General features: G+C 34.8%; 1 protein-coding gene and 1 non-coding gene across 2 annotated transcripts in view; both read left to right on the top strand.

The window, feature by feature from the left end:
• Positions 1-26,966, top strand: part of ANO5 (anoctamin 5) — a 70,516-nt gene that overhangs the window by 19,693 nt on the left and 23,857 nt on the right. The window contains exons 3-8 of the mRNA XM_058662475.1: positions 670-717; positions 5,862-5,975; positions 11,087-11,155; positions 13,469-13,753; positions 19,756-19,869; positions 22,388-22,503. Of these exons, the coding sequence (XP_058518458.1) occupies positions 670-717; positions 5,862-5,975; positions 11,087-11,155; positions 13,469-13,753; positions 19,756-19,869; positions 22,388-22,503 (746 nt within the window). The remainder of the gene's footprint in view (positions 1-669; positions 718-5,861; positions 5,976-11,086; positions 11,156-13,468; positions 13,754-19,755; positions 19,870-22,387; positions 22,504-26,966) is intronic.
• Positions 24,846-24,949, top strand: LOC118759596 (U6 spliceosomal RNA). Its single transcript, XR_004996288.2, has one exon. It is a non-coding gene; the product is annotated as a U6 spliceosomal RNA (small nuclear RNA).

Raw genomic sequence — 26,966 nt, 5'->3', positions numbered from 1 at the left:
TTTTGGTAGCTGCTGCCTGTCTATGGCATTCTATCATATCATCAGACTACTTAGCAGTGACTGGAGTGACTGTAGTAGCCTATCTTGTGATGTGTGGACCAAAATGTCACATGAGGATTTATGTGCAAATTGTGTACTTTGTTTTCCCCCGGAGTTACAAGTGCTGAAGAATTCTAATGGCGCATTTTCCAATATAATAAAATGTTTTATGTTGAAAGGCATAAAAACAGTCATTAATTCCACCCTTCCCTTTGGTCCTCTTCAAGACCCAGCATCATTGCTATTTCTCTGTAATATGGTACTTATGGATAACATCTCATCACTGACTTCTATTTTCATTGTTTAATAATCTTATATCACAAATTCTGGTTCTGTCTCAAGCTTGCTCTCTTTACTCACACAAAGATACACTCAGAGACAAACATATAAGTACACCCCTGTGTACACAGACACACGTGCACATGTTTACATGCATACATACTTTTGAATACCTTTCCAGATGTTTCATAGCTGCCTTGGGACCTAGTATTAGTATTTCTTCATAGAAAATCTACAGAGAAATTTAAGTTGTTCAGTTTTTTGTTTAATTGTTATTACTATTGAAACAAATGCTCCTGCTGCCCCTCCTATACTTAACAGCTCTGTGTCTTCCCTTCGTGCTGTTAACAGAGCATGAGCAGCAGAGACACCATTTTACTCATCAGAGAAAAATCAATGGTAAGCAACCATCAATACTATTTTTTTCTTGGGTAGAAATAGATGGAACATGTGTTTATAGTCTATACTGGTGTTTCTTTCTCGGTTCACTTGTTTTTCAGGCCCTCATATGTGGTATTTGGAAACTTACATTGTAAGGTGGTGTCAGTTTATTTAGGGGGAAAATGACACCAAATGTATTCATCTGAATTATGTATTAGGCATAGCATTTTACTTGCACTTTAATAATTCTCAATTTTGCAATGGAGAAAATGCCGAGTTTTAAAGGTCGAATCACTTGATCACAATTATCACTGTATTTGCTGGACTAGAACTTGAGTTTCTGAAGCCTGGTTCAATATCCTTCCTCTTTAACAGTATTCTTTGAAAGTACATGTCTAAGAATAACCGTGAGGAATTGTGATTTCCTAAAAATAAAATTTAACTGCCATTCATGAAGTTAATAAGGGTCTTGATTTTTTTCTTAGTTGTGAAGTGTATGAAAATGGTGTTTGGCAAGATGCTGGCATAGAGTTTCATTGTACAAATATTTCTGTAACAACCATTTTGGCATAGGTGATGATTCTTTTTTTAGTAACCAGTCTACACTGCTGTGATGAGGATTGACCAAACTGAAGTGAAATTTTATTGACTTGTTTTATTTACTTTTATTATTTTTTACCTTTATTTTTATTTATTCCATTCTTGGAAACTGTCATCTGAACAAGGTTTGGAGAAACCTAAACTGTATGCAACTTTCTTGCCATATTTTAAGGAAAGTAATAGGTAACTATTTTATCTTAAGAATTTCACAGGAAGATTCTTCTGTGAGAATACATTGCTAGATTCCTTTCCAAATCCTTGGAGGGTCCACTTTATGTAGCATCACATATATATGAAATGGGATTTGGAGCACATATGTAATTAGAGACTTGCAGTCTGCCACAGTTCTTCCCAGTGGTTTCCATCTCCATTTAGAATCATCTTTTTATAACTTTCATAGGGACACTCTCAATTTATTATTGAAACATAAATAATCTCCTCCCTCCCCTACACTATTGCATTGAATCTAGCAGTGTTGTTGTTTGTTCAAAATTGTGTCTTCGTCCTTTATTCACTTGAAGGTAAATACATAAGCTGAAGTGACAAAGAAAAGCTGTTGCAGATAAAAGTTTCTTCTTTTTCCTCTATTTCTTCTTTTAAAAAATTTTTTTCAGTGACATTGCAAATAACCCTACTATGATTATTGGGAACTTTTTGATTAACTTCTATATTCCTTTTGGCATATCCAAATTATTGCTATTGTTTTCCTTTTAATATGTCCTTCCATTCTGATATTAAATTCTGATCAAATTAATCTAAATTGCTTTTTTGTTTCCTGTCTTATTGGTAGAATCAACTAATCTCAAGAAGAATTTTCTATTGATATCATAGAAAAGATCTACTGTGCCAAATGAAGTATATTCTGTCAAGTTTCATTGAGTGTACTTTGTTTTTTGGAGAAAAGTAGAGAATTATGGTTCATATCATTGTTATTATGGTAGAACTCAGTATTTATGATTGTATTCATATAAAACAATTGATATAATTTAGCATTTTATTGGAAATGAAATATGAACAAGGGATTTCATTGAGTATTTGGTTTCCAGTGTAGAAGAGGCACTAAGACCATTAAACGAAGTAAGGAAATGTCAAACAAATAATACTTAAAGAGTGTCTCAGAGTAAAAAAAAAAAAAAGAGTGAGAACCATGAGTTCTGAAGGAACAATTTTTTAATATAGTAATACTTGGAGTGTAATGAATGAAAACTGAGAATTGAAAAGGCACATTGGTGGTATGTCAAATAATAGGAATGTTACTAATGGGCTTGTATTTATTTAAAGAGAGGAAGAAGAAGGTGAGTTCTGTACCCTGTGGTTATTTCCCCAAAATGCTTTCAGTGTCTGGAGTTGAATCAGAATGAAACCAGAAATTGTAAAATCAGTTTAGGAATTGGTCCTGGTTGTTGACAGGCACACAACTGCTTGAGCTACTGCTTCCCAGGTTCCACAATAGCAGGTAATTGGAAATAGGAAAGGAGCTGACGCTGCGTGAATATAAGCGGAGTACTTCATAGCATATGTAATTAGTTCGATGTTACTTCAGGACTTCGATATCTTTAAGTTATCTCTGAATAATCCCATTGAGTTTCATGATTTTAAGTTGGCTTTAAATTTGCTTGAAATGCTCTTAATTCTCAAACTTTTCCAGTGAGATCATGTTTCCTGAACTTCATACTTAAAATACCTAAGTGGGTTCCAGAATATGGAGTACGATGTGTCTAAAAAATGATTCTTGATCTTCTACAAAAATTTTTTGCTTTGTTATAGTTTAGCTGTTCACATCTCTGATACATATAATCCATACTTCTAGCTACTCAAACCAAAAACTATGAAAACAAAGTCATCTTTATTGCTCATAGGTAAAATACAATGAATGGAACCATTTTAAATGTATACTTAGATGGGTCTTGAAAATTTGCAGCAAAATTAAGATGTTGAATATTTCGAATACCCTAAAATGTTCTTTTTGGCTGTTTTACTTCTATTCCACTATAGGAAATTACTGTTCTTTTTTTAATGTGATTGTACAGAAATTATTATTTTAGGACTGACTTCTAGCTTTTTTTACTTTTTTTACTTTTTGTTTAGTGTTTTTCCTATTTCCCCCTAGCCAAATGTATACCCTCTAGCTTTGGATATCAAAACACAGTTAAGCAGTCATGGAGAATGATCATACTGAAGTTTATTTGTGTGTATGTTTCTTGGAAGCGTTAATTCTGGGCAGGAAATGCTAACTCTTTCTTGGTTACTTCACAGCCAGCAACACGATATAATTTGTTCCTGAGGAGGCGTCTTATGGTAAAAGCCAGTGCTGAGTGATGTTGCTTTTGCTCTGGATCACTGCAACAATAGCTTGAGGCACTTTTCTCACAATCAATACTAACAATTTGGGGTTTGGGAATGCGGATGGTCACTAATCCTAGTCCCCAGGGAATTAAGGTTTTGGAATAAAAATTTTTACTGTTTTAGATACGATGAAATCTACTATCCTCTTTCTTAAAAATGTAGGTGCACATAATTTACAAAAATTCAGAGGTTTACCAAACCATTAGCACTATAGATTTATTTACGTAAAAATAACAACATCACTCAGAGATGCCCCTCCGATGTTTAGTTCATTATAAATCGGTATAAACCTATTTATATGGAAATATTAACACAAATATATGTGGTAAAAAACATGAATTAAAGATACAAATGTCATGTGTGGAGACAATAGGACATGCTGTATTTTAATGACCTATGTAGCGGAATTGCTACATCTTTCTGCCCAGTTAACTTGTTTTTGCTAATTGTCCTAAGACAAGCAATCATAATGATCTACAAATTCATAGTTATTTTCTTGGCATAGTTTTAAAATGTCACAGATGTGATTAGTAGTTGTTTTAAAACATAACTCCTGGATACAAATATGGCTGTCACAGATTTTGAGCAAGAGAACAACTGTTTTTTCCTACTAGTTTTGTCTTTGATTATGTCTACTCCTATTAGAAATTTGCTTCGCCCCAGTTGGCTTCCAAAATTTTTGCTGAGTTGAGTAACACAGTATGATAATACCTGAAAGAGTGATTTTGAGTTTATGTGCTTTTTTTTTCTCCCAAAGTGATTTTCAGTCAAACTGTTACATGCAAGTGGTTTGGATTTTGACTTTTTTCTTCCAGAGTCTTCTAAGAAAATGGAGATTATTGTGCATTCTTTGGCTAGAGTGCAGAAAGCACACATAATGTTTGGGTTACATTGCATTTTGACATTTGTTCTCTGCGCTCATGCTTTGTCTCTTCATTCCATTCCCATTTCCTTCTGTGTAGTGAGAACTGGTGCTTTCAGACATAAGAACTATGTAGACAGATGTAGAATACAGCTACTATGGTCATAAACCACAAATTGAACATGAGCTTTTTGTCTTATTCATACATGATTGATGAACATCTAGTGTCTTTTATGGAAGACTCGTGTGGCCTGACTTGGTTGAAAAATGGCGTAGAATACTGTAAAAGGAAATTCGTAAGCTACTAGCAATACTAGTAGTGAAAATTATGGTCATCTAGTTCCCTATTCACAAATTAGCTAAAGTAATTGGAAAAGTTCCTCACTGACATCCAGTAAATCATCTGTTTCCGTAATTCTAAGTGCCACAGGTAGAGTATTGATAGAATTAACTATTACATATTATATATTAACTGTGAAAAAGTAAACACATCACAAATGCAATTCTTTCAAAAGATCTCTAATGTTTTTTGCTATTTTGAAGGGTAAATAATTAACAAGCAGTGCAGCATATAAACTTTACTTGTAAGTTTAGTTGTTAACACAGAGAACTTTTCAATCTAAAAAATAATTGATTTTGATTCACACAAGGCATTATATTAAATGGAAATTTGCATGGGTGCTTATTTGCTTGCTTTTAGTGAGACTAGACAGCTTTCTAATCTTTAGCTTCATATTGATTTTATTTTAATACCTCAAAAATAGAAATAGAATATTGAAGACTTGTATGCTATCAGCATTAATTGTTAGCTTATTTTTGGAGAGGTTCTACCAATTGCTCTGTAATTAATTATAACTGCTGAAATAGTGTGTAACTATGAATAACTAAATGTGCCAATTCGTATGTTTAATGAATATAGCAAGTTTCTGTGGACATCCATTTTGGAATCAGTATATACATGTATTTATTTTCTAACTTGGTATAACTGCAACATTTTTGTTGTACGGGTACATAGTCAGTTTGCTGGCTTTCCTGCTGAATTGCTGTTGTTGAAAACCCTTTGTGGGATTTGACTTCACAGTGGAAGCACATCCCAAATACTTTGGGCCTATTCCACCTACCTAAGGTACTTAGACGGAGGTCCAGGCTCTTAGCTTTGGCCTGACGCAGCCTGGGCTGTTGGAATCATATGGCAGTGATTGGAAGATCTTGGTCTGTTCTGACACTCTCTCTGCTTGTCACTCTGCTTTCCAAATAAATGAAAAAAAATTTCAAGAGAAAAACGGTAACTCTATATATCTTGACACTTGAGTATAAATACAACTTATAATCATATCATTTATATCTCCTGCAGTTTCAAAAACATGAGCAAAGCAAAGATTCTATCTTCTTCCGAGATGGAATTAGACAAATTGATTTTGTACTTTCCTATGTTGATGACGTAAGGAAAGATTCAGAATTAAAAGCGGTAAGTGCTTAAGTGAGAAAAACAGGAATAATGAAAAAGAAGCACATTTTATCATTTGATATGGATATTTTCTTTGAATCATGTTGTGAGAAGTCAGACTTTCAAAGTGTTAATGAACTGAGTGAATTGGCAACTGAGGAGTGGTGATGCCTATTTTATTTATGAGATATTTTTAAGATGGTCTGCTTTATTTCTTCCAAGAAGCTGATGTATGTTAGTTCAAATTAGATATCAAGTATGGCTTCCAAAGTTTCTGTATATTAGTCTTTTATATGTAGTTACCATTTTGAAGATGTATGATGAATTTACCCAGTCTGAAATGGACTTCGTATTATAGTCTAGTTCTCCTATTTTCTTTTTTAATTTTCATTGTAGCGGTTTTATTTTATTTCTTATTTTATTTTATTTTCATTGTAGCAGTCATCACTTCTATGATATTATTTGTTCACCTCTTTTTTTATTATTAATTACATTGCATTATGTGGCACAGTTTTATAGGTACTGGGATTCCCCCTACCCCTCCCCTAACATTCCCCCCCCCCCCATGGTGGATTCCTCCACCTTGTTGCATAACCATAGTTCAAGTTCAGTTGAGATTCCCCCATTGCAAGCATATACCAAACATAGAGTCCAGCATTTTATTTCCAGATAAGTTCAACGGCTTGTTGGGGAGACCTTCTCTGGTCTAAAGGTAGAGCAGGCAGAGTATCGTCCCGATCAATTAAAAGCCCCAACATAACAGCAGCAACAATCTATAATGTTATGGAATTAATTGACATAGTATTGAGTAACCAACATGTTAAAAAAAAAGGCAAGTTCTTAACCACATCCTGTGACTACTTCATTGACATTTCAATTTTAGTTTATATACAACCGGGTTCTATACATCTTAAAATGGCGATAGATTACTGTTCAGCTCGTGTCTATTTTCATTGTAATATTTAGCATTTTACAGCATTGAAGCATAATTTTGTTGAACCTGACTTTTTTTCGGGTGGCCTAGACTGGCTTATAACTCTAACAAGACATATGTCAGCAGTTTAGATGCAGAACAGTTTTAGGAGGGGTGTGCAGAGAAATCCTCAATACCCTAGTGAGGAGTAACTAATCTTTGTGTCCCACCTAGTAAGGCATAAGTTCAGTTCTTTCTAATGTTTACCTTCTGATTCCATAAATTTTGTTCATGAGGTCAAGGAAATTTTCTCTTGCTCATTGCATACCCAAATGTCTAGAGTAGTGATATGTGAAATACCAAGTAAACTGATTGCGCATGTGAGCATATATGCACAAACATATTTACACATGTACTTATAAAGTAAATATTATACAAAATATGAATAAATTTAAAATGCAGGTATTATTGCCACAGGACCCTATACACACCAAGTGTTGCGCCTTTGTTAAATGCTTTCCCTAGAAACCCTGCACCCAGCCCCTGAAGTTTTCACAGCGCTATCATTTGTCTGCTCTTTGAAAGTACTTCTCAAACATGGAGTTTTACTTAAGGTTGTTTCCCTAACAGTCCTCTTAAATGGTGATTGCTTCTCTTCACACAACCATTTCATGGGGAAGGGGTAAAAGCTGCTAAACCAATTTTAACCTTTAATTTTACTCAGTTCTCTGTTTGTCCCTGAAATTTTTGAGCTGTAAATCTAACGAGTTTTATTATTATTTTGTTCATTCCTTTTTTTTTAAATTTTTCAACAACGTTGCTTCTTGATCCATAGTTAATCTTTCCATCATTACTCCACTTATACTCTTTGATAACATCAGTACATACATGCATGATTATTTTGTTGCTCTGGTTTTTCTGTTTTTAAAACCTGCAATTTGCATCATTTACTCGCATACCATGTGTCACAGTTACTGCTAAAATACAATTCTTTATAATCTTCATCCATGTCTCAAAATTTGTCTAACCAACTCCTCATGTCTTTTTGATCCATACCCTACTTTTAATCTTACTAGGACCAGGAAGGATACAACTATCTTACTGCATTGTTATTACTCATTCTTTGCTTTCCTATGTTAAACCAGCTTATGTGTCTTGATCAGCAGTTGTAATCACTCTGTTACAAATGCCATCACATTTCTTGCTCCTTTCTCAATAGAATTACTGGCAAAAAGAACAACTTTGAACCCATCTATTAACCTATTACAAGCTAGTAACCTTGCAGAGAGAAAAACATACAATCATTGATTTTTACCTTATATTTGTGCCCGGGTACCCCAGCCGGGTTCTTAGTAATATCTGACATTCACACTTCCCTTCCATATAGCTTCAGTTTTCTTGGATAGGTATTTTACAACTTATTATTACTTCTCATACCTCTGTTATCTCCTCTCCATCTTCAAGGTTAGGTGCCTACACTTTTCTATTTAACTGAGAACGCTGAAGCAAAAGAAGAAACATTCTATAAATTTCCACCACTATACATTTCCATTTATTAGCATGTAGAATTTTTCATTCCTGATATCATATATGAATTATATCCTTTTCAGGTCAGCTGTTCCATAGATGCTGTGAGTCCAGTGAGGGTACTTCAGGAAAGATCAGGCACCTTCAGGGTGTAGACCAATGGGAATATTAGAGGTAAATGCAATTAAAATACGTTTATAGGATGGACATTTGGCCCACTCCTTAAGATGCAATTTAGAATGTCCGTATCCCACAGTGCAGTGGCTGAGTTTCCAGCACCTAACGTTGGAAATCTGGATTGAGTTCCCAACTACCCAGGTTGACCTCATGCATTCCTGATCACTGTAGGCATTGGAAGACTGAACCAGTTCAGTCACTCTGTCTACCTCTTAAATAACAACCAAAAATAACATTAAAAAACCCTGCAAGTTTATTTTGTGCAAAAGTTTTTGAAATACAAACATTTGAGACAAAAAGTTTGTGAAAAATTTTTACTATTAAAATTATGCTTTTGAAAAAAAATTATGTTAAAATAAGCATATATTTTAATTCCCATTTTCAATCAATCATTTTTTTTGAAATCCTCTCATCTACCATTTTGTGTTTCTCTTCCGTTTAGGAATCCCCAAGACTCTCTTCATTAGAAAAGTTCATAGGACTCGGCACATTGTCGGTCCCATGGGGCTTTATGACAGTGAAATGGCACATGAAACACAGCAAAGGTTCCAGAAGAAACCATGAGCAGTTTGCAAGGAGTCTTGTCTCTGTCAAATCACACAGAATATGCTTATTTTCTCCATCAATAATGTATAAAAACACATGCAAGATGTTTTATACTGGCCAGTTCATCTGAGAATCAATGTTTTATGTTTTTGTTTTTTATGTCACTTTTTGCCTGCTACACACCCAGAGTTCATGCACCCAAAATAAAAGCAAGTATATCGTGTAGGTGACACAGTTCATACAATATTTATATAAAGAATTAAGTCACTTTTATTAGATCTGGGAATGACAAGAACATGTCAGAAAAACAGTTTCATACCTGATATCTTTTCTCTGTACCTGCTTAGAGCCATCAATCTATAATTGGTTCCTCTTACTCCTAAATTGTGTTTATTCTTTCCTCATCAAACAGGTATGCTGGTAGTTTTTTCACATTAAAATAATGCAAGAATAAGTGTGTTCTCTTGATAAGATTATCTCTACCATCTTACTGTCCACATTTATTCTCTGAAATTCATTTGTTTCCAATTCTTTCTTAAATTTCTCCCTGTTAGGCTCTTACTTTAACCACTATGTTACCTTACATGTGTGAACCCAGTATTCAAGTCTCAGCTCTCATCCTAATTATTCAAAAATCTGACCTAGTTGACTCCTCCCTTTTCTGATGTATCTATTTCTCTCTTGCCTTGTAGGGTTCCACATTTTCTCCTTTCACTAGTTGCTTCCCAATCTTTCTTCTCCCAGATTCTTTATTAATGTGATGCTCCAGGGTCGAGTCCTTAAACTTTTCTTAATTTTGATTTATTTGATGATGTGATTGTCTTACACTCTTTACAGTTTTGTCCCTGGAATGACATGTTAGTGAGTTCCTGTGCACAGCCCCAGCAGAGGTGTACATTGCAAAACATTCACTATACAGTAGAGCTGTCTCTTCAAATGTTTACCCTCACTTTGGTGACAATATTCAGAATCTTTTTTCTGACTTTATAAAAAAAATACGGCTTTCAGATACACCTCCGTGAAGACTATTGTTTGAAAATATTATAATTAAGGCTTTCAATTTTCTAGTAATCATACTTTTATTATACTTTAATCACAAAATAGAAGTATTGTTTGACCATCAGTACATTGTGTTTTTTTAAGATTTGTTTTTATTTTTATTGGCAAGGCAGATACACAGAGAGGAGGAGAGCCAGAGAGGAAGATCTTCCATCTGATGGTTAACTCCCCAAGTGACCGCAACAGCCGGTGCTGTGCCAATCTGAAGCCTGGAGCCACAAGCTCTTCCAGATCTCCCATGCGGGTGCAGGGTCCCAAAGTTTTGGGCCGTCCTCCACTGCTTTCCCAGGCCACAAGCAGGGAGCTGGATGGGAAGCAGGGCTGCCGGGATTAGAACTTGCGCCCATATGGGATTCCGGCACGTGCAAGGCGAGGACCTTAACCACTATGCTATTGCACCAGGTCCCAGTGCATTGTTTTTAAACCTCATAAGTGTGGGTTATGTGCATTAATATTGTACTGTAATTTCACTTTTCCCCATGTTATACCATTCTACCTTCAATGCTAAAATATCATGCTGATTTTTGACTTAATGTTGCATTGAATATATATTTGAAGAGTATTGATCTTTGTAAACACTGAATTTCTCCAAATAACAACGTGACATATCTGTTGATAAAGCTTTTATTTTAAAAAGTATATGCTATTCAGAAAAGGGTTTTTTCAATATTTATTCCAATAAATGTTGTGCTGTATGTTTTTCAGATTATAAGATATATTGGATTTTTATAATTATTGGAATTTATTCTACGGATGGAAAGCAGTACATGGCGTTAAAGTTGATATAAGAGGCCACTTTCAAATAATGTAGGGAAGACAGCCTCAAAGAACAATTAAGTCATTATGTACTGAATATAACTGAACAAGTAGAACAAAAGTGCTTTACACAGTTCTATATGTTTTGCTATAGGAAAGAAGAAAAGAATTTGAACGCAATCTCAGAAAATCTGGTCTTGAATTGGAAATTGAAGACAAAAGGGTAAGTACTATTGTTTATACCAAAGCCTTTTTTCTTCATGCACTGGTTTTTTTTTTTATTATTGTTGAATGTATTTAAAAGGTTAGGGACACACACATACACACACACACACACACACACACACACACACACACACTGACACTCATGCACATTTAGGGGTAGAGTAGGTAGAAAAGGGGCAGATTGGAGAGATGCTGCTACTTTCTTGTCTGGTCCACCAGGGGAAAGAGACTGCTCCTTCTTGTGGCCTGGTTTCCCATAAAGCTGGACAGGGAACAGTTGCATGGCTCCTCCAGGTCCCAGGAGGAGCACATCCTGGGGAAAGTATCATTTGGTTGACAAGTAGGCAGTCCATATTATACAGGATGGGGAGGTATGACTTCCAGTTTGTGGCTCAAAGCTTGCTACCTGCCTGTACTATTTCATTCCCTCCTGAGATTTCTGACCTCTGTTCCTATAGGTTGCTGAAGGATGTGGACTCAGCCCATCTTCTATAGTTGCTATACCTTGCTTGTCCCAAATTTGTAAATCTTTCCATACCTCATCAAATGGATCCATCTCACAAGTCACAGAATGTGTAGTCAGTGGCTATGTCCAGCACGTTGTAATCACCACTCCAAGAAGTTGCTAAACTCTTTTGTCTTTGAAGTAGAATCCAAGGAGGTCTCAGTTCGTTAATAGTAGTAGACTGAACCATCATTTGTGTACACCTGGACTCGACTCTCTTCCCTGTACAGTGATCAACATAGGAAGCAGCACAACATGAACTGTGTGTTCCAATACCAGGACACATACACCAGTATCTTGTTCCTGAGAAAGGAGATTCTGCAACATCTGGGCCATCAGTACCCTCCCTCCCACCCCTCTGCCCCATGTCCCCAAGGACCTGGCATCAGATTTATGGCCTAGTCCAGTTATACACTGCATGTGCGACCATCTAGAACCCATAAGGCACTTAGTCTGCCAAAGGCCGTCTGTTCTTACCTCTCTCCCAGGACTCCAACCTCAAGCCACTGGCCAGACAGGCTGGGTATGCAACAGGTGTGGCGTGTCTGGGACCACAGCATCAGCTACCCGATCATGCTACCCCCACACCCACATGCTGTCATGCCACAGATGCAGCCTGCGCAGGACCCATGAGGCCCTTGCCCTGCTCAATCCCAGACCTACAATATGGGTACAGCCTACATAGTCTTGGCTTTTTTTTTTTTTAATAGAATCTAATTAGTATTTGAGAAAGTGAGAGATAAAGAGGAAGAGATCCAGATCTTCCACGTAAATGCCAAGGACTCAAACACTTGAACCCCATACTCTGATGTCATCTGTGTGTATACAAAAGGCTTCTTAGTTGCTGTGCCAAATGCCCGCAAGACAGGATCTTAGTTTTTAACATATGTTCTCTCTTAGCCTGGAGACTTTGTGTAATAAACTTGGCATCTCTGGACATTACAATAGTCCTTTTGGTTACAGATATGTTCATGAAGTACAATAAAGCCTATGGATTTAGTAGGTAAGTAGATCAGAGTTCTGGATATGAGACTGTGAGTGGAACATCTTAAAAATGGACATAAATAGTTTGAAAATGAAGACATGATTTTTGAAGTTAGAAGGTTGCTTATAAATTGAGATCTTAAATTGGCTATTTTCCTTTATAACCTAGTATTTAAATAATATCACTCTGTTCATGAATTCTTTTATTTTTCAACCTTTTATTTTTATGGTTCTTCGAGACTTCACTTAAAAAAAATGCAAGTTCTCACCTTATCTGTGAAACTTGCTAAATTCTGTTATCAGTAATTTCCAATTCTTATCTCTTCCATTGTTATTGAACCAATATATATGTTTTATAGCATACAATAAATAATTGAATTATTGTTCTATGTAATGAACTTTTTAACAACCAAAAGCCATGCTTTTAGTGTAGGCTATATTTACAGAAACTGTGGTAAGAAAGATGAACATGTCTTAGATTGTTTATGTAGTTTACATGTAATCTTAGAATAGCTCTGAGCTCATACCTAGACTTTAAAAAAATAAGAGAATGCCCAGAACCACATGTTTCTATTGAATATGGATCCATCTACTCATGTATATGTATATATATACATATACATGTATATATATATATATATACACATAGATATATATATATATGAATTTAGTTTTCTAAAAGTTTTGCTTAAAAAATTCAGTGCATCAAAATACTTCCTGAAATATTTGAGATTTCACATTTTTTTTCTTTTCCATTACCAGCTCAATTTAAAAAAAAAGATAAGTGAGATTTCTGTTCTTTTGGCTCTTTTTATAATGCAGGACTCTGAAGATGGAAGAACTTACTTTGTCAAGATCCATGCTCCTTGGGAGGTGTTAGTCACCTACGCTGAAGTATTGGGAATCAAAATGCCTGTGAAGGAGAGTGATATTCCCCGAAATGAGCACAATGCATTGAGCTATATGCTTGGAGCTGTGAAGCTTCCAACAAGGGTGAAGTACCCTCGTCCTGAATATTTCACTGCCCAATTCAGCAGACATCGACAAGAGCTCTTCCTCATTGAAGATACATCAACATTTTTTCCGTCCTCAACAAGAAACAGAATTGTAGGTAGAGAAACATTTGGGCACATTTTTTCAAATATTATGTGTGTCCTGTTATACATGTGTGTGCATGATACATTTTCTGCAAGGTGTTCCTGTTTAGAATATGAGCCATTAGTGGTACTGGATGACTTAGAACATATGCTTGGCCTCCAAAACATATTATCATCTGTACCCTTCAAATTGTTATTTAAAAATGAGTGGTTGACAGTATGGCTAACAGTAAGGTAAAAAAGGTTAATGTAATAATTGGAAAGCATTTAATTAGGAAGCAGGATATTTTTTATTTTAATGCAATGATTCTATAATCACAGAGCTTCAAGATTTAGCTTAAAGATTTCAGAGCATAGTAGGAGCAGTATCAATTATTTCAAATAAAATGGGAATGTCTTAATTTTTTAAACATGTATAGAATGTGTGGAGCCTCAGAACTCTTCTCTTTCATTTAAAACCATTTTCAGCTTAGAATAATTATTTCCTCTCAAATTGTAGTTCTAGAATGTTCAAGATTCCCATTCCAAAATCTACCACCTATCATTACAAAACCTACCCTCTGAAGAACCATGGTTCTTGTGTGACCATTTCTTTATGTTTAGGGATAATATCTCCTTTGTTATTATCCTGAGCATTAAATAAGTTGTTAAAAGTATTAAACTGTGTTTGGCACATGCCAAGTGTTCAGTAAGCATTAGATCCTATCAGTATGACTGCTCTGACTTTAGAGGAGAATTTTAGATTCTGTATTGCTTATAAATGTTCTATCCATTGTTCATTAATGTAGCCACCAGGGTTCTAAAAGTCATGGAAGGCATCTCCCTCTCCATTCCACTCTCTGGTAATAAAGCTTAATACTATTCCCTATATCTTCTATAAATACTTCAAAAATTCACTTAGAGTAGTATTAAAAAAATTTAATTCCCAGAATGTGGAATGAAAAATATTGGCCCATTTATTTCGAGGATTGAAAAGCAAAAGCAAAAATCCTACAGGGCAACTTTAGGGAAAGAGCACATAATAAGGAACCAGAGAACTTGTTTCAGGACATAATTATGACTTTTGATAAGTTTTGATAACTCTTATCAAAATAAAGAAGATGGCATGTTAATATTATTATTAAACTCAAATAAAACAGCTGATACGAAGCACCTTCCAAATTTTAAAATAGTTTAGTGCTTGGGACCCAGCACCTATGTGGGAGACTTGGAAGAAATTCTTGACTCCTAGGTTCAGTTAGTCATGGCCCTGGCTATGACTGCCATTTGCAGAGTGAACCAGCATATGCAAAATTGTTTCTCCCTCTCTCTCTCTCTCTGTCTCTCTCCCTATCCAACCCCATTATCCCATCTCTTACACTCTCTTTACAACTTTATCTTTAAAATAAATAAAACAAAACTTAAAAATAGATAGTATGTGTAAGATTTCTGAATCTAAGGGCATATACACTCTATATATGTGTTATGTATATTATATGTATATATATAATACATATAAAGCATATAACATATGTATAACACAGTTATCATTTACAAAAAGATGTGCTAATTAGCAACATCTTTAAAAAGTTGATCTTCCACGTCTTTCCCAATAGTAACAATTATCAGACTTTGTAGTCCATAGATAATTATAGCTAGATCCGCAAATCAAGTTTGCATCCACATTCCAGATCAAAAGAGAAAGCATTCCTAGCTGCCCATCAGCCCTGGTGCAGTTTGTAACTTGCTAATCCCTTCTTTCTCAGCATAAAAGGACTATCTTAAACAGCAGAGATCCAATTGGTCCATTGGTCTAAAAGTTTGTAGTAATTGAATCTTACACACTGAAGTATGATCAATATTTATGCATGTGATAGTTTGGCTATCATATAACTTTTGGTCATTATTTTGGAAATTTCTTTGCATATATTTGCTATGTTTAAATTTGCATTTTCCTGATTAATGATATTTATCTCCATGTACATATGCTAATTGATCATATGGATATGCAATTTTGCAAAATATCTGCTAAGACTCTTCTGTTGTCACTTTAAATTTTTCCTTTACTTGCTGTCATATTCCCCTGTTTTAATTTGTTTTTAATTTTTTTTATCATGTTTACACAGTTGATCAGGATTGGCAGGACCAAGGGCCAGGGAAAAATGTTCCAAACTCTCTGTCTCTTGTTCTTGTATCTGGGGAAAGGGGAAAGACAAGAAGAGAAGCCACACCTAGCCTCCCCACCAGCCCAGCACCTGGGGATGGGGAGCAGACACCTGTTATCAATCCAGGGTCCATAATGTGGCACATGCTCCAAGAGTTCTGCCCAGGTGGTTCCAATAATTCTGAAATGCTGTCGATCTCACCGATCCTAGGATGAGGAACCCCTTCCAATGTCCATTGCCTGACATAGTCAATTTGAGTGTCTCAATATGTCCAGATGTTTGCTGACATCTTTTGACTGGGGTATTTGCCTTTTTTTTTTTTCTGTGGTACCAGATGCTCTCTGCTGTTCTTAATGAGATGCCTTATTCCCCATGTGTGTCAGGGTCTGCCATCCACTATTTCATCTTTTCCACTAAGGGGGACCAGTTCTCGCAGGTGGGCCCAGAGACCCAGGCCAGGTGAACCAGCCCCACTGGCTCACGTTCCCCAACCCCCGGGGCTGACAGACCCAGCACTCACTGCTCAGACAGGCCCAGGGACTCAGGCAACGTGTCATATTCTTTATGGGAGTTATTTATCTATTATATATTTTACTCACTTAAATATTTTTCTTACTTTTTACCTTCTTTATATCTCTTAATCATTTCCTTTGGCACAGATTTTGATTAGCAGGTTTCTAATTTTTACGGAATTCACCCTCTCAAACCTGTGCTTTGATTATAATATTCTGCTTTACGTATCATCAAAGTTCTACAGTTAATTTCTTGTATTACTTTACAAAAGTTATACTATTTTGCTTTTCACATGGAGAAACTACTATCTATGTTGAATTAATTTTTGTGCAAGGTACAAAATAGAAGTCGATTGTTTTTCCATATATGTAGTTGGTCAGCAGAAACCAATTATTGAAAACATTCAAACATTCAGATTCATGCCACCCCTATCACAACCCTAGTATGTACATATGCATAGTTCTACTTCTGGACTATACTCTGTTGATTTGATTTCTTTGCCAAATACTCTGCTGATTTGATTTCTTTGTCAAATTTTGTGTCAGAACTGACAATACTGAACATTACTTGAGTTCTGTAGCCCAGAGTATTGGGACAGAGGGATACTACATGCTTCTGCTTCTCAGAAACAGCATATTGCAAAGAGCCATTTTCCCCCAATGCCTTCCATTGTATCTGCCTTGATGATTTGATACTACCATTAGCCTCACAGTTCATCCTAAATGCACTCAGTGATTGTAGTGCTCATTTTTGTTGATCAATTATTGTTGATAAGTTATTTTGTTGATCAAATATTTTTGATCAATTATCAATTATGTTTATCAAAGACAAAACAAAAGCAAAAACCTTCTCATATCTCTATATCAAGTAGTAGTTTTGGCCAGGTATCCAGGCAAAGTTCTCACACGCCCTCAGATTTGGAGTGCTTTTGTCATGCTTACCTACAGAAGAGATGACTCCAAGAGAAATTTAGAAAAGCTTTCCTGGTGTTTAAAACTGCCAAGAATCCTATACAAATTTTAAATAGGATTTTGTAACTGTATACTTATTATATATGTATATACATGCACATTGGTATGCATCTCAATGGGACAAAAATAAAATATATAATTACAGTTTTTCTAATGTAAATCCTTTAAGAAAAGAGAAGTAGGGGATATCTCTTCCTGCACTTATCCTTACAGTCCATCTATTTTGTTATTAGTTATTAGTTAATTGTAACAAAAGCCAGACACATTCCTTCCGAATTTGCATTCTTCAACGTTATTAGATGAACTGTTGGTCTACATAGGTCCACCAGAATCACACATTTGTTAACTTGTCTTCTCCTCCTCCCAACATCAACAGGATCTTTGATGCAGTCTCAACCAGAGCCAGCAATGGCATTTAGAATAGTTGCTCCTTGACTGTGCTTACTTTTCCCAACAAAAGATGTGATACTATATACATACGTACACACACACACATACATATATATGTACACATACACACATATATGTATACATACATACATATATGTACACATACATATATATGTACACATACATACATACATACATACATACATATATTCCCTGAACCTTGTTCTCTCCTTTCCATAAAAAAGGAGCCATTAAGCTGGCACTGTGGCATAGTGAGGTAAGCTGCTACTTTGGATACCTGACTTCTCATATCTAAGTAGCAGTTCAAGTCTCAGCTGCTCTTTTTCTGGCCCTATTTCCTGTTAATATGCCTGGGAAGGTAGCAAATCATGGTCCAACTACTTGGCTTCCTGTCACCCTTGTGGGAGACTAAAATAGTGTCCTAGCTCCAAGATTTGGCCTGGCTTGATGTTGGCTTTTATGCCCATTTGCAGAGTAAACCAGCAGATAAACAGAGAGTTTGTCTTTTCTCTGCTCCTGTGCTTTGAAACAAATAACTGTTTCCTTAAAAAGCAAAACAAACACCCTTGTTTGTGTGACCTTTAAAAAGTCTGCAGACTTTGTAAGAGCACCCATTCTATCCCACTAATACTATGTCCTGTACTACAATTTCTTTTTAATGATTTCTTTAATGATTTCTCTCCTCAGTGAGGCCAGTTCTGTTTTTATTTGACAATACTATACCTTGTTATTACCATGGCTTTATGATACATTTTAATATCTACTAAAGTAAAATTTTCCTCTTTGTTGACACAGAGTTCTTATTTTGGTAAACTTTTTCTAAAGAAATCATTCTAAGTAAAATAATTATTTGAATCACACAGTTTATCAAAATTTGACTGCAGAAGTTATGATCGATTTATGAAGGTAGAATATTGTTTTGCTTAAAATGGTTGATCAGATTAAATAATGATTCAAGAAAACATCCGTCTTACTCAGCAATCCTGAAATGATGATATATAAGAGAGGGAAATCAATATTTAAAAGGCTAGATTCAGCAACCAAACATGTATTAAAGTTGCTAGAAGACAAAATACAGATGAGATTGACCTGACAGACATATGAAAGCAAAAGGTATCAGTGATCCAATGGTACCCAGAAGAAAACTGATAAGTGTGGCTGGTGTTGGAGACACATCCTGTCATGTTCATGTTCTATAGAGCACCAGTTCAAATCCAAGTTGCTCAGTTTCTAATCCAATTCCCTCATTAATGCACATAGAAAAGCAGTGGAAGATGGGCAAATTTCTTGGGCCACAGCCGCCAGAGTGGGGATATCCAGACAAAGTGCCTGTCTTGGTTTCAACCTGTGCCAGCCCTGACCATTGCAGGCACTGAGAGTGTAAGTCAGCAGATAAAAGATCATTCTTTTTCTTCTTCTCCTCCTCCTCCTTCTTCTCTCTCCCTTTCTCTCTCTCTCCCTCTCTGTAAGCCTGCTTTCAAATACATAAATATATTAAACAGTTGTAAATTATTACAAAGTGGTTATAACAATATGGCCACCTTGAGTTAGTAAATCACACTCAAGAATTCAAATAAGGGATCTGTCTAAATTATCAGTGTTATTAATTGAAAAGTTATTTAAGACACTAAGTATACAGGCTAAGTTCAATTCCACTCCTCATTCCCCCAACTGAACTGTTAGTAGTGATATTAAAAATGAACCTCAGGCTACTGCAGAAATTCTGAAAAAAAGGATTTCCAGAGGAAAAGGAAGCAAATAAACTTGTGACTCCTAGTCACCAAAAGGCGATGATTTGATAGAAACAAATGCTGAAAGATCTGAAAATTCTTGCCTAACATGCACTCTACATTTTCGCCCAAACTACAGACCCTGTAAACCACAAAGTGGGTGTTGCTAAAATTTTGATTGAATGAAAATCGAAAATGTGATGTTGTAAAATATAGTATGATTTCTTTGCATTTACTTGGTAGGTATACTACATTCTTTCACGGTGTCCTTTTGGCATGGAAGATGGGAAGAAAAGGTTTGGGATTGAAAGACTACTAAGTTCTAACACTTACTTAGCTGCCTACCCTCTCCATGATGTAAGTATAGATTTTAAACATTAAACTCATTTTCCATTCCCACATTTGTAGGTTACTTTATTGAAAGAATTATCCCTTTGCTTCCCCCTTTAATTTGAAATATCTTAATTCTCTCTCATGGTGGGAAAATTTCTGAAGACTCCTTACTTCTGAAGTGAGCAGTTTATCAGCAATATTGAAACACACAGAGAATGGCATTTGCCATTGATCTACATCAAGTGGGAATTTGTTCAAAAACATTACATTTGCACATGATTTTTCTTAAGAAACCACTTTGAAAGTTAGAGTTACATAAAAGGGACACCTTAGCACATACTATTTGTAAATTTCTCTCTGTACCGATCCGATATTTCCTCACAAAATTCTGAATCTGTAAAGGAAATAAATTAAATGTATTCACCAAATACCTAATTGGCTTTAACATTATGTAAAACATTCTGTTTGTTAATGTTGGAACATAACAATAAATCTGAGCTCCAGACTACAAATTTCTTAGAAAAAAAATGTGTACAATTGAAAAACAAGCTAAAGAGTTCAAACAATAAGAATGATTAAGACGGGCAGTGTGGAGAAAGCTCCTTGCCCCTGGCTTCTGATCAATTCAATTCTGGCCCCTGCGGCCACTTGGGGAGGGAATCAGCTGATAGAAGAGCTTCCTCTTTGTATATCTGACTTTCCAATAAAAGTAAATAAATCTTTAAAATGAGATATTTTACAAAGTGCCAAGCTTTATAAGATCAAAGAAGCATTATTTCTCATGACATGCTCCTTGAGCCAAACTTAAAAACATTGCCTTACATCCAAGATTCTACCTAATTTTAGGAAAGCATTTCAATTTGGATAATTAGTGGTTAAATTTCACCAAATCTTGGTTGTTGAAGTAATGTAACTGAATCACTTGAAGATATTTTCTTGGATCTTTTCTTTCTTTTACCTACACAAGGATTTTTGGATAATTCATTCTCTTCAAACAGCTCTTCCCAGAAATAGAGAAGAAAGAAAACATTTTCATTGAAACAAATGGCAGCCGAATCACCGTCCACAATTTCGGAATGTAGTGTTGTTGCAATACTTTACAAAACTTCAAAGACAAAGTCTTAAAATACTTAAGCTATTGGTTCAGCTTTCCTCTTTTGATAGTACAGAGATGACTAGGTCTACTTAATATTGATTAGTTTATTGCTTTTGAAATGTTTTCTATGATAACAGAGTAAGATTTTCAAAACTAAATGAGTGTTTTCAAAAGAAGTTAAATTCAGGTTCATTTAACTTGAGTGTTAGTGAAATCAACCATTGTCTTCTGTCCTCTATTTCCACCCCTAAAACACATACACAATTTTCACCTGAGTTAAAGAACTTTGGGGGGCTTATGATTAAGTAGTTGCTTTTAATCAAAGTGGAGAGATCAAAAGTAGGTTAATTACACTTCACAACATATCTTTGCCAATCTTACTCCACAAAAGAGACCATCTCGTTTGTCTTTGAAGAAATTAAAGATTTTTTTTATTTATTTAAGTACAGAGATTCTCTTCTTATCATTTCATTTCTTGGTGTGACCTTTCCATAGTCAAAATAATAGCTTTTCATTAAAATCATGCGTAGTGACTGGAAATTTAAAGTTAATAAATAACGCTATAGTTTAGTGTTTATTTCACTTTTTTCTTCTTGATACAAGTTCATGTATGAGACTTTTTCTTATTGCTTGACAAAATCATTTTTACAACATATGTAAGTAGACCACATTTTCTTAAAATTTATATCTCATTATTTAGTAAGCTCAGCTTCCAAGGAGGAAAATTTGTTAGAATTTGGATAATGCAAAGTCTTTTGGCTTACTGTATGAGGATTTTTACATTCAACATTGTCTTCAGCAGCTCACATGTCTACAAAAACAGTGAAGAAAGAATGTGTTAAAGCACTCCTATGTATGTAGTGCTTTGCTTGTCAGGCTCTGAAAGGATCCTAAAGCTGCTCAGTGCATTAGGAGTGGGGAAGAACTCATGTATGAAACAGTAGCAAGTTCTTAGTGCTAAAGTTTGTTATGGTATTTAAACTTTGTTTGGAATATGAGTAACAGCATATGGGGGGCAGTAGAAAGACCTCCTCCTGAAACAGTAATATGACTTTGGATCAACAACTTACTTTCTTGGATATTAGAAAAAAAAAATATATATATATATATTCCTAATATCCTAACCAGTTATACAATGATATTTCCGAGCTGTGAACATATTTGGATTTGAGTCAAAAGGAAAGGGCATATGAAGTGAAAGGAACAACTTGAATAAAACTAGAGTCTAAAACTTCAACTTGTACTTTTTTAGGTATTCAAGTAAGAGCATCTAAAAATTTTAGAAAATTCTTTTACATAAGCAGAAATTAAAGCTAAAGCTAAAAGTGAAACTGAACATTTGTCCTATTTCCTGAACTATGGAAAAAGCAGTGTTCCTTTCTTCCACTCTTGTCTGTCTGTTTGTTTTCTCTTCCCTTTGTGAACCATCTCCTTGAACATTTATAGGGCCAATATTGGAAGGCATCAGAACCTCCCAATCCTGTAAATGAAAGGTACATACTTCATCGGAACTGGGCACAGTTTTCCGTTTTTTACAAGGAACAACCTTTAGAACTGATAAGGTAAGTTCCTCAACTTGATGATGTGAGTTTAATTCACAATGGAAATACATTCTTTTTTCTTTTACACTACTATTGTTTTTTTTTTACCCAGTGAATTTTGCTACTTCTTGGTTTTCTATGTTTGTTCATTTATAACTTATTTGGGAGCAGAATGTTTTTTCCCAAATCTATGAGAGATACTATAGTGTAGTAGTGCTTGGGAGGGTATATTTGGGCATTTAACTAAGCGTTCAAATCCACGTTCTTCTTTTTAAAAGCAATATTGATTTGTATAAGTTACTTATTCGCTAAAAGGAATGTTAACTTAGCATTAACTGTCTAGAGATGTTTGTGCCATAAGTATTCTCTAAAGTTTGTTATTTTCATAACTGAATATACACAAACACATGATGGTTTAGATCAGTGCTGGTTATCTGTAAATTTTTGTTAACACTTGCTGATTTCCTTTTTCCTCAAAACAGAAGTGCAGCTATTTTCAGATCATAGATTTAACAGCTTTTAAAATAGGTTCATCCTCTTATTGTAACCCAATCATATGGACACCTTGTATTATTTTTTCCTTTTCAATAGTGACATCATCTTTAAAATGAATTTATTTCTTAAAATATGAATTTTTAACTTAAATTTTTCTTAAAAAGAATGTTTAATATAAATAATTGATACTGATATACATTTTAGCGAGGTATCTAAAAACATAGAAAAGTAAACATTGTCACAAAAGTATCAATTTCATAAAAGAATTATTATCCTTATATTAAATAATTATAATATTTCAGGTCATAAGAGTAAACAATGAAGTACTGAAGGATAGGGGAACACAATATATTCTATTTATTTCCAAGCAGTTCAGAAAAAAGTATTGTATGTTGTTTGTGTGTGTGCATGTGCACACACATTCATACAAACATAGGAAATATATAGAGAGAGACAAAATGCAAATGGGCCCAAATGTTCCCAGAGTTAAAGGACAGGTGAAAGTCTTTTGAATTATTCTTGTAATGTTTTGGTGAATCTGACTCTCTAAGTGAAATAATAAAAAGAAGCAGATCCATACATTCCCAACCAATTTTTAACAAATTTGCCTGGAAATTCAAAAGATAAAGCAAAATCCCTTAAATGATGTGAAACATGTGGATTTCCATATTAAGCCATAAATCTTGACCTTATCTGGAACAGAAAATTAAATTAACTCAAACTAAAAATTTGAACATCTCCCAGTAGAGCCTGGTGCGTAGAATTGCTCCAGAAACCACAGCTGACATGGGACTTCAGGTCTAAATCTGAATCCGAACCATGATCAGTGTTGCTGTTCCTAACCCGATAGTGCCAGTCAGCAAGACTCCCTGCAGTTTCCTTTGTGTGTGGGGAACTTGTATACTGCAAACTTCTCTCATGCTATGGCTGAGAGTGGCTGGAGATGACAGTCCAGGTCCTTTAAAGAACTTCTTTGGGGGGAAATGCCATGACTAGACCAGGATGCGTCTCTCAGGAATTCATTGCACACAGAAGTAACTGAAGGGTTGCACTGTGGTTCTAAATCTTGAACTATGTCTTGAAAGGTAAGTTCCAGGATCCAAGGTAAAAAGTTAATTAAGAATATCCCACACAAAGAGAAAAAGCATAGATTATTAAGCTAAATGCATTTTATCATTTTTATGTCATTGTGGTAGCAAGTAACCTGAGAGTATTTGCCAGGGAAAAGAATCATAAAGGAAAAGGATAAGGAAGAAAGAAAAAAAAAAAACACTATTCAGCTTGGTTTCAGAAACCCCACTTTTTTTTTACACAAAAGTCTTTATAGAAAGCAAAGAAGAAAGAAAAAAAGCTGTCCACATTGCCCGATAGAAAGTATACAAGTTGAATGGAATATTACCCAAGATAAAAAAGTTTTATGTATTTCTGACCTTTATGCTATATTGAAGTATTTGGTATATTTTGTGTTAAAAAAACTGGAAAAAAACAAGTTCATTTATTCCAAGAATAAATTCTGGAGAAGTGATGAATGACAGGTTAATATAATAGCATGTTTTGGTTCATAATTTCTTAGAAATCAAAATAAAACAACATAAAAGTTCTTATTATCAATGAAAAGAATGGAAGGACAAGATAGAAGCAGAAAGATGCTTATTTAATTAGGAAAAACTTGGAAACTGAAGGATAAAAGGTTCAATAAGCTAATATTGCATGCTGTAAATATACTCAGAAATCTAATTGGGAAATGAAGCTTATAGCTTTTTAAAACACTTGTAACAAATTTGCCTTACTTTTAAGCATTCATGGAAGTTTCAATTTAATATTAAATGCATTCTTGGAATTATGTTACATGCTGTTAGATTCTAGAAGTCCTCACGTTGGCAGCACACATAATGGAACCAGCATGACATAGAGATTAGCATGGCTCCTGCCCAAGGATGACACACAAATTTGTGTATGGTGTCTGTATTTTTTCATATATTTTCTTTGATCTGTTGCAACTATTATACAGAATACAGAGAATGTAATCTATATGGGAGAAATTGACATTTTGAGATTTGATTGTTATTTACAGTCTTTGTTTATATTCTTAAGTAGCAAGTTTTTTTTTTTTCCTTTGCCTAATGCAGAGTGATTATGAAGTGCAGTGTAAGCATGCCTGGGATCAGGGCTGTAGCATATTGTATTAAGCTTAAGTCTGCAGTGCTAGCATCCCATATGGGTTCTGTTTTGAGTCTCAGATGTCCCACTTTCAATCCAGATTTTTGTCAGTGTGGTCCAAGTCCTTGAGCCCATAGACTCATGTAGGAGACTTGGAAGAAGCTCTAGTCTCCTGGCTTTGAAACAGCCCAGTTCTGGCCATTGTGGCCATTTGGGGAGTGAACCAGTGGATGAACAATTTCCTTCTCTCTGTTCCTTTCACTCTTTCTGTAAATCTGACTTTCAATTAAAAAATAAATTTAAAAGTTTTTTTTAGAAAAAAAGTATGTCATTGTAAAACATTTAAAATAAGTAAATAAATAAGAGGGAGGGAATGTGGGAACATGAAAAGGATGGAGTATAGGGTAGGATTTATCATTATGTTGCTAATTTCTGCTGTAAACACATTCACCTTAAGTAAATAAAATAATAAAAAGTAAATATATATATATATGCAGATGAAAAAATAAGGAACTGCTACAAAAGAAAGAACCTACGAGGATTCTGCATTTCTCAAAAATCTTGACAAGGTTTGCAGATTTGGGCAACTTACATCTATCAATAAAATTAGGAGATATAGCCTGTTAAAAATATAGCAAAAGCCAAAGCTGAAGATATATATTTTTATGGGAATTTTAATTAAATCACTGGAGTGCTGTCCTATGACCACAATTCTGTAAGAATATGTAAGTGATAAAAATGTGAAAGATGATGGAAATTGTGATGTGGTCACAAGCTGCAAGAGTGAAAACATGCAAAAAACCCAGGTGCCCATCAAAATACAGACAGATAAAAAAACTGTGGTACAAGTATCTACTCCATGGAATCCTATTCAGCCATTAAAAAGAATGAGATTCTACCACTTGCAAACAAATGATCCCAGCTCGAGTCCATTATACCAAGTGAAATAAGCCAATCCCCAAAGGACAAACATATGTTCTTTCTGATATAAGGCAACCTCCATGCCAAATAAAAGTTTAGTAAATATACAGGTAAATATGTAAATACATATACTTTCATAGATCAATTGTATAATGCAGGGTAACATACGAGGAAGTTGAGATACATTGCAGTATGCATCTCTACTCCCAAATAAAAGGAGGACCCCCCATTAAAGCTATTAAATATATCTTCGCAATAGGGTACTAGACTGTTCCATTGCATATACCTACAATTTCATGATACACTTAAATAGCCGAATGTTGGACATGTGACTGTTGAGGAAGGACTATAACACTATTGTAATAATATGGGGCAAACAGTGGGGGTGGGAGGTTGGAGGAAAAAGGAATCCATATGCCTATGGAACCCTATCATGAAAAAAATTTAAACACATAATATAAACACGTTTACATATATGAGTGTGTATATGTACATTATATATATATAATTTAGAAACAATATAAAGAAAATCTATGTAAAGTATGAATTTAAACTTTTAATTGCTAAGGGGTTTCATTAGAGAATATTCTGTAGCTTAATTAAAAACATTCAAACTCTTTAAAAAATATAGGAGTTACTCCAAATGCCTTGCCACATAAAATTTCCATTAAACAGCCTATTTTTTAAATTAAATTTTTTATCTTAGATTCTTATTTACAACAAAGAGAATAGGTTTCCTGTCTTTGACATAATTCTAAAATCATAATATTTCTCTCCCTTCGTTGGCCAGCCTTCCATTTTTTTCTTTTGACTTTTATAATATATTTTCCATTTCCATTACAATTACAGCTGAATGTTCAATTAGATAGCTTCACAAATACGAATCAGAAAGGCTACTGATGCATAGC

The sequence above is a fragment of the Ochotona princeps genome, chromosome 4 (assembly GCF_030435755.1).
Source record: "Ochotona princeps isolate mOchPri1 chromosome 4, mOchPri1.hap1, whole genome shotgun sequence".
In the NCBI taxonomy this organism is placed as follows: Eukaryota; Metazoa; Chordata; class Mammalia; order Lagomorpha; family Ochotonidae; genus Ochotona; species Ochotona princeps.
This window is presented reverse-complemented; position numbering and strand designations above follow the sequence as displayed.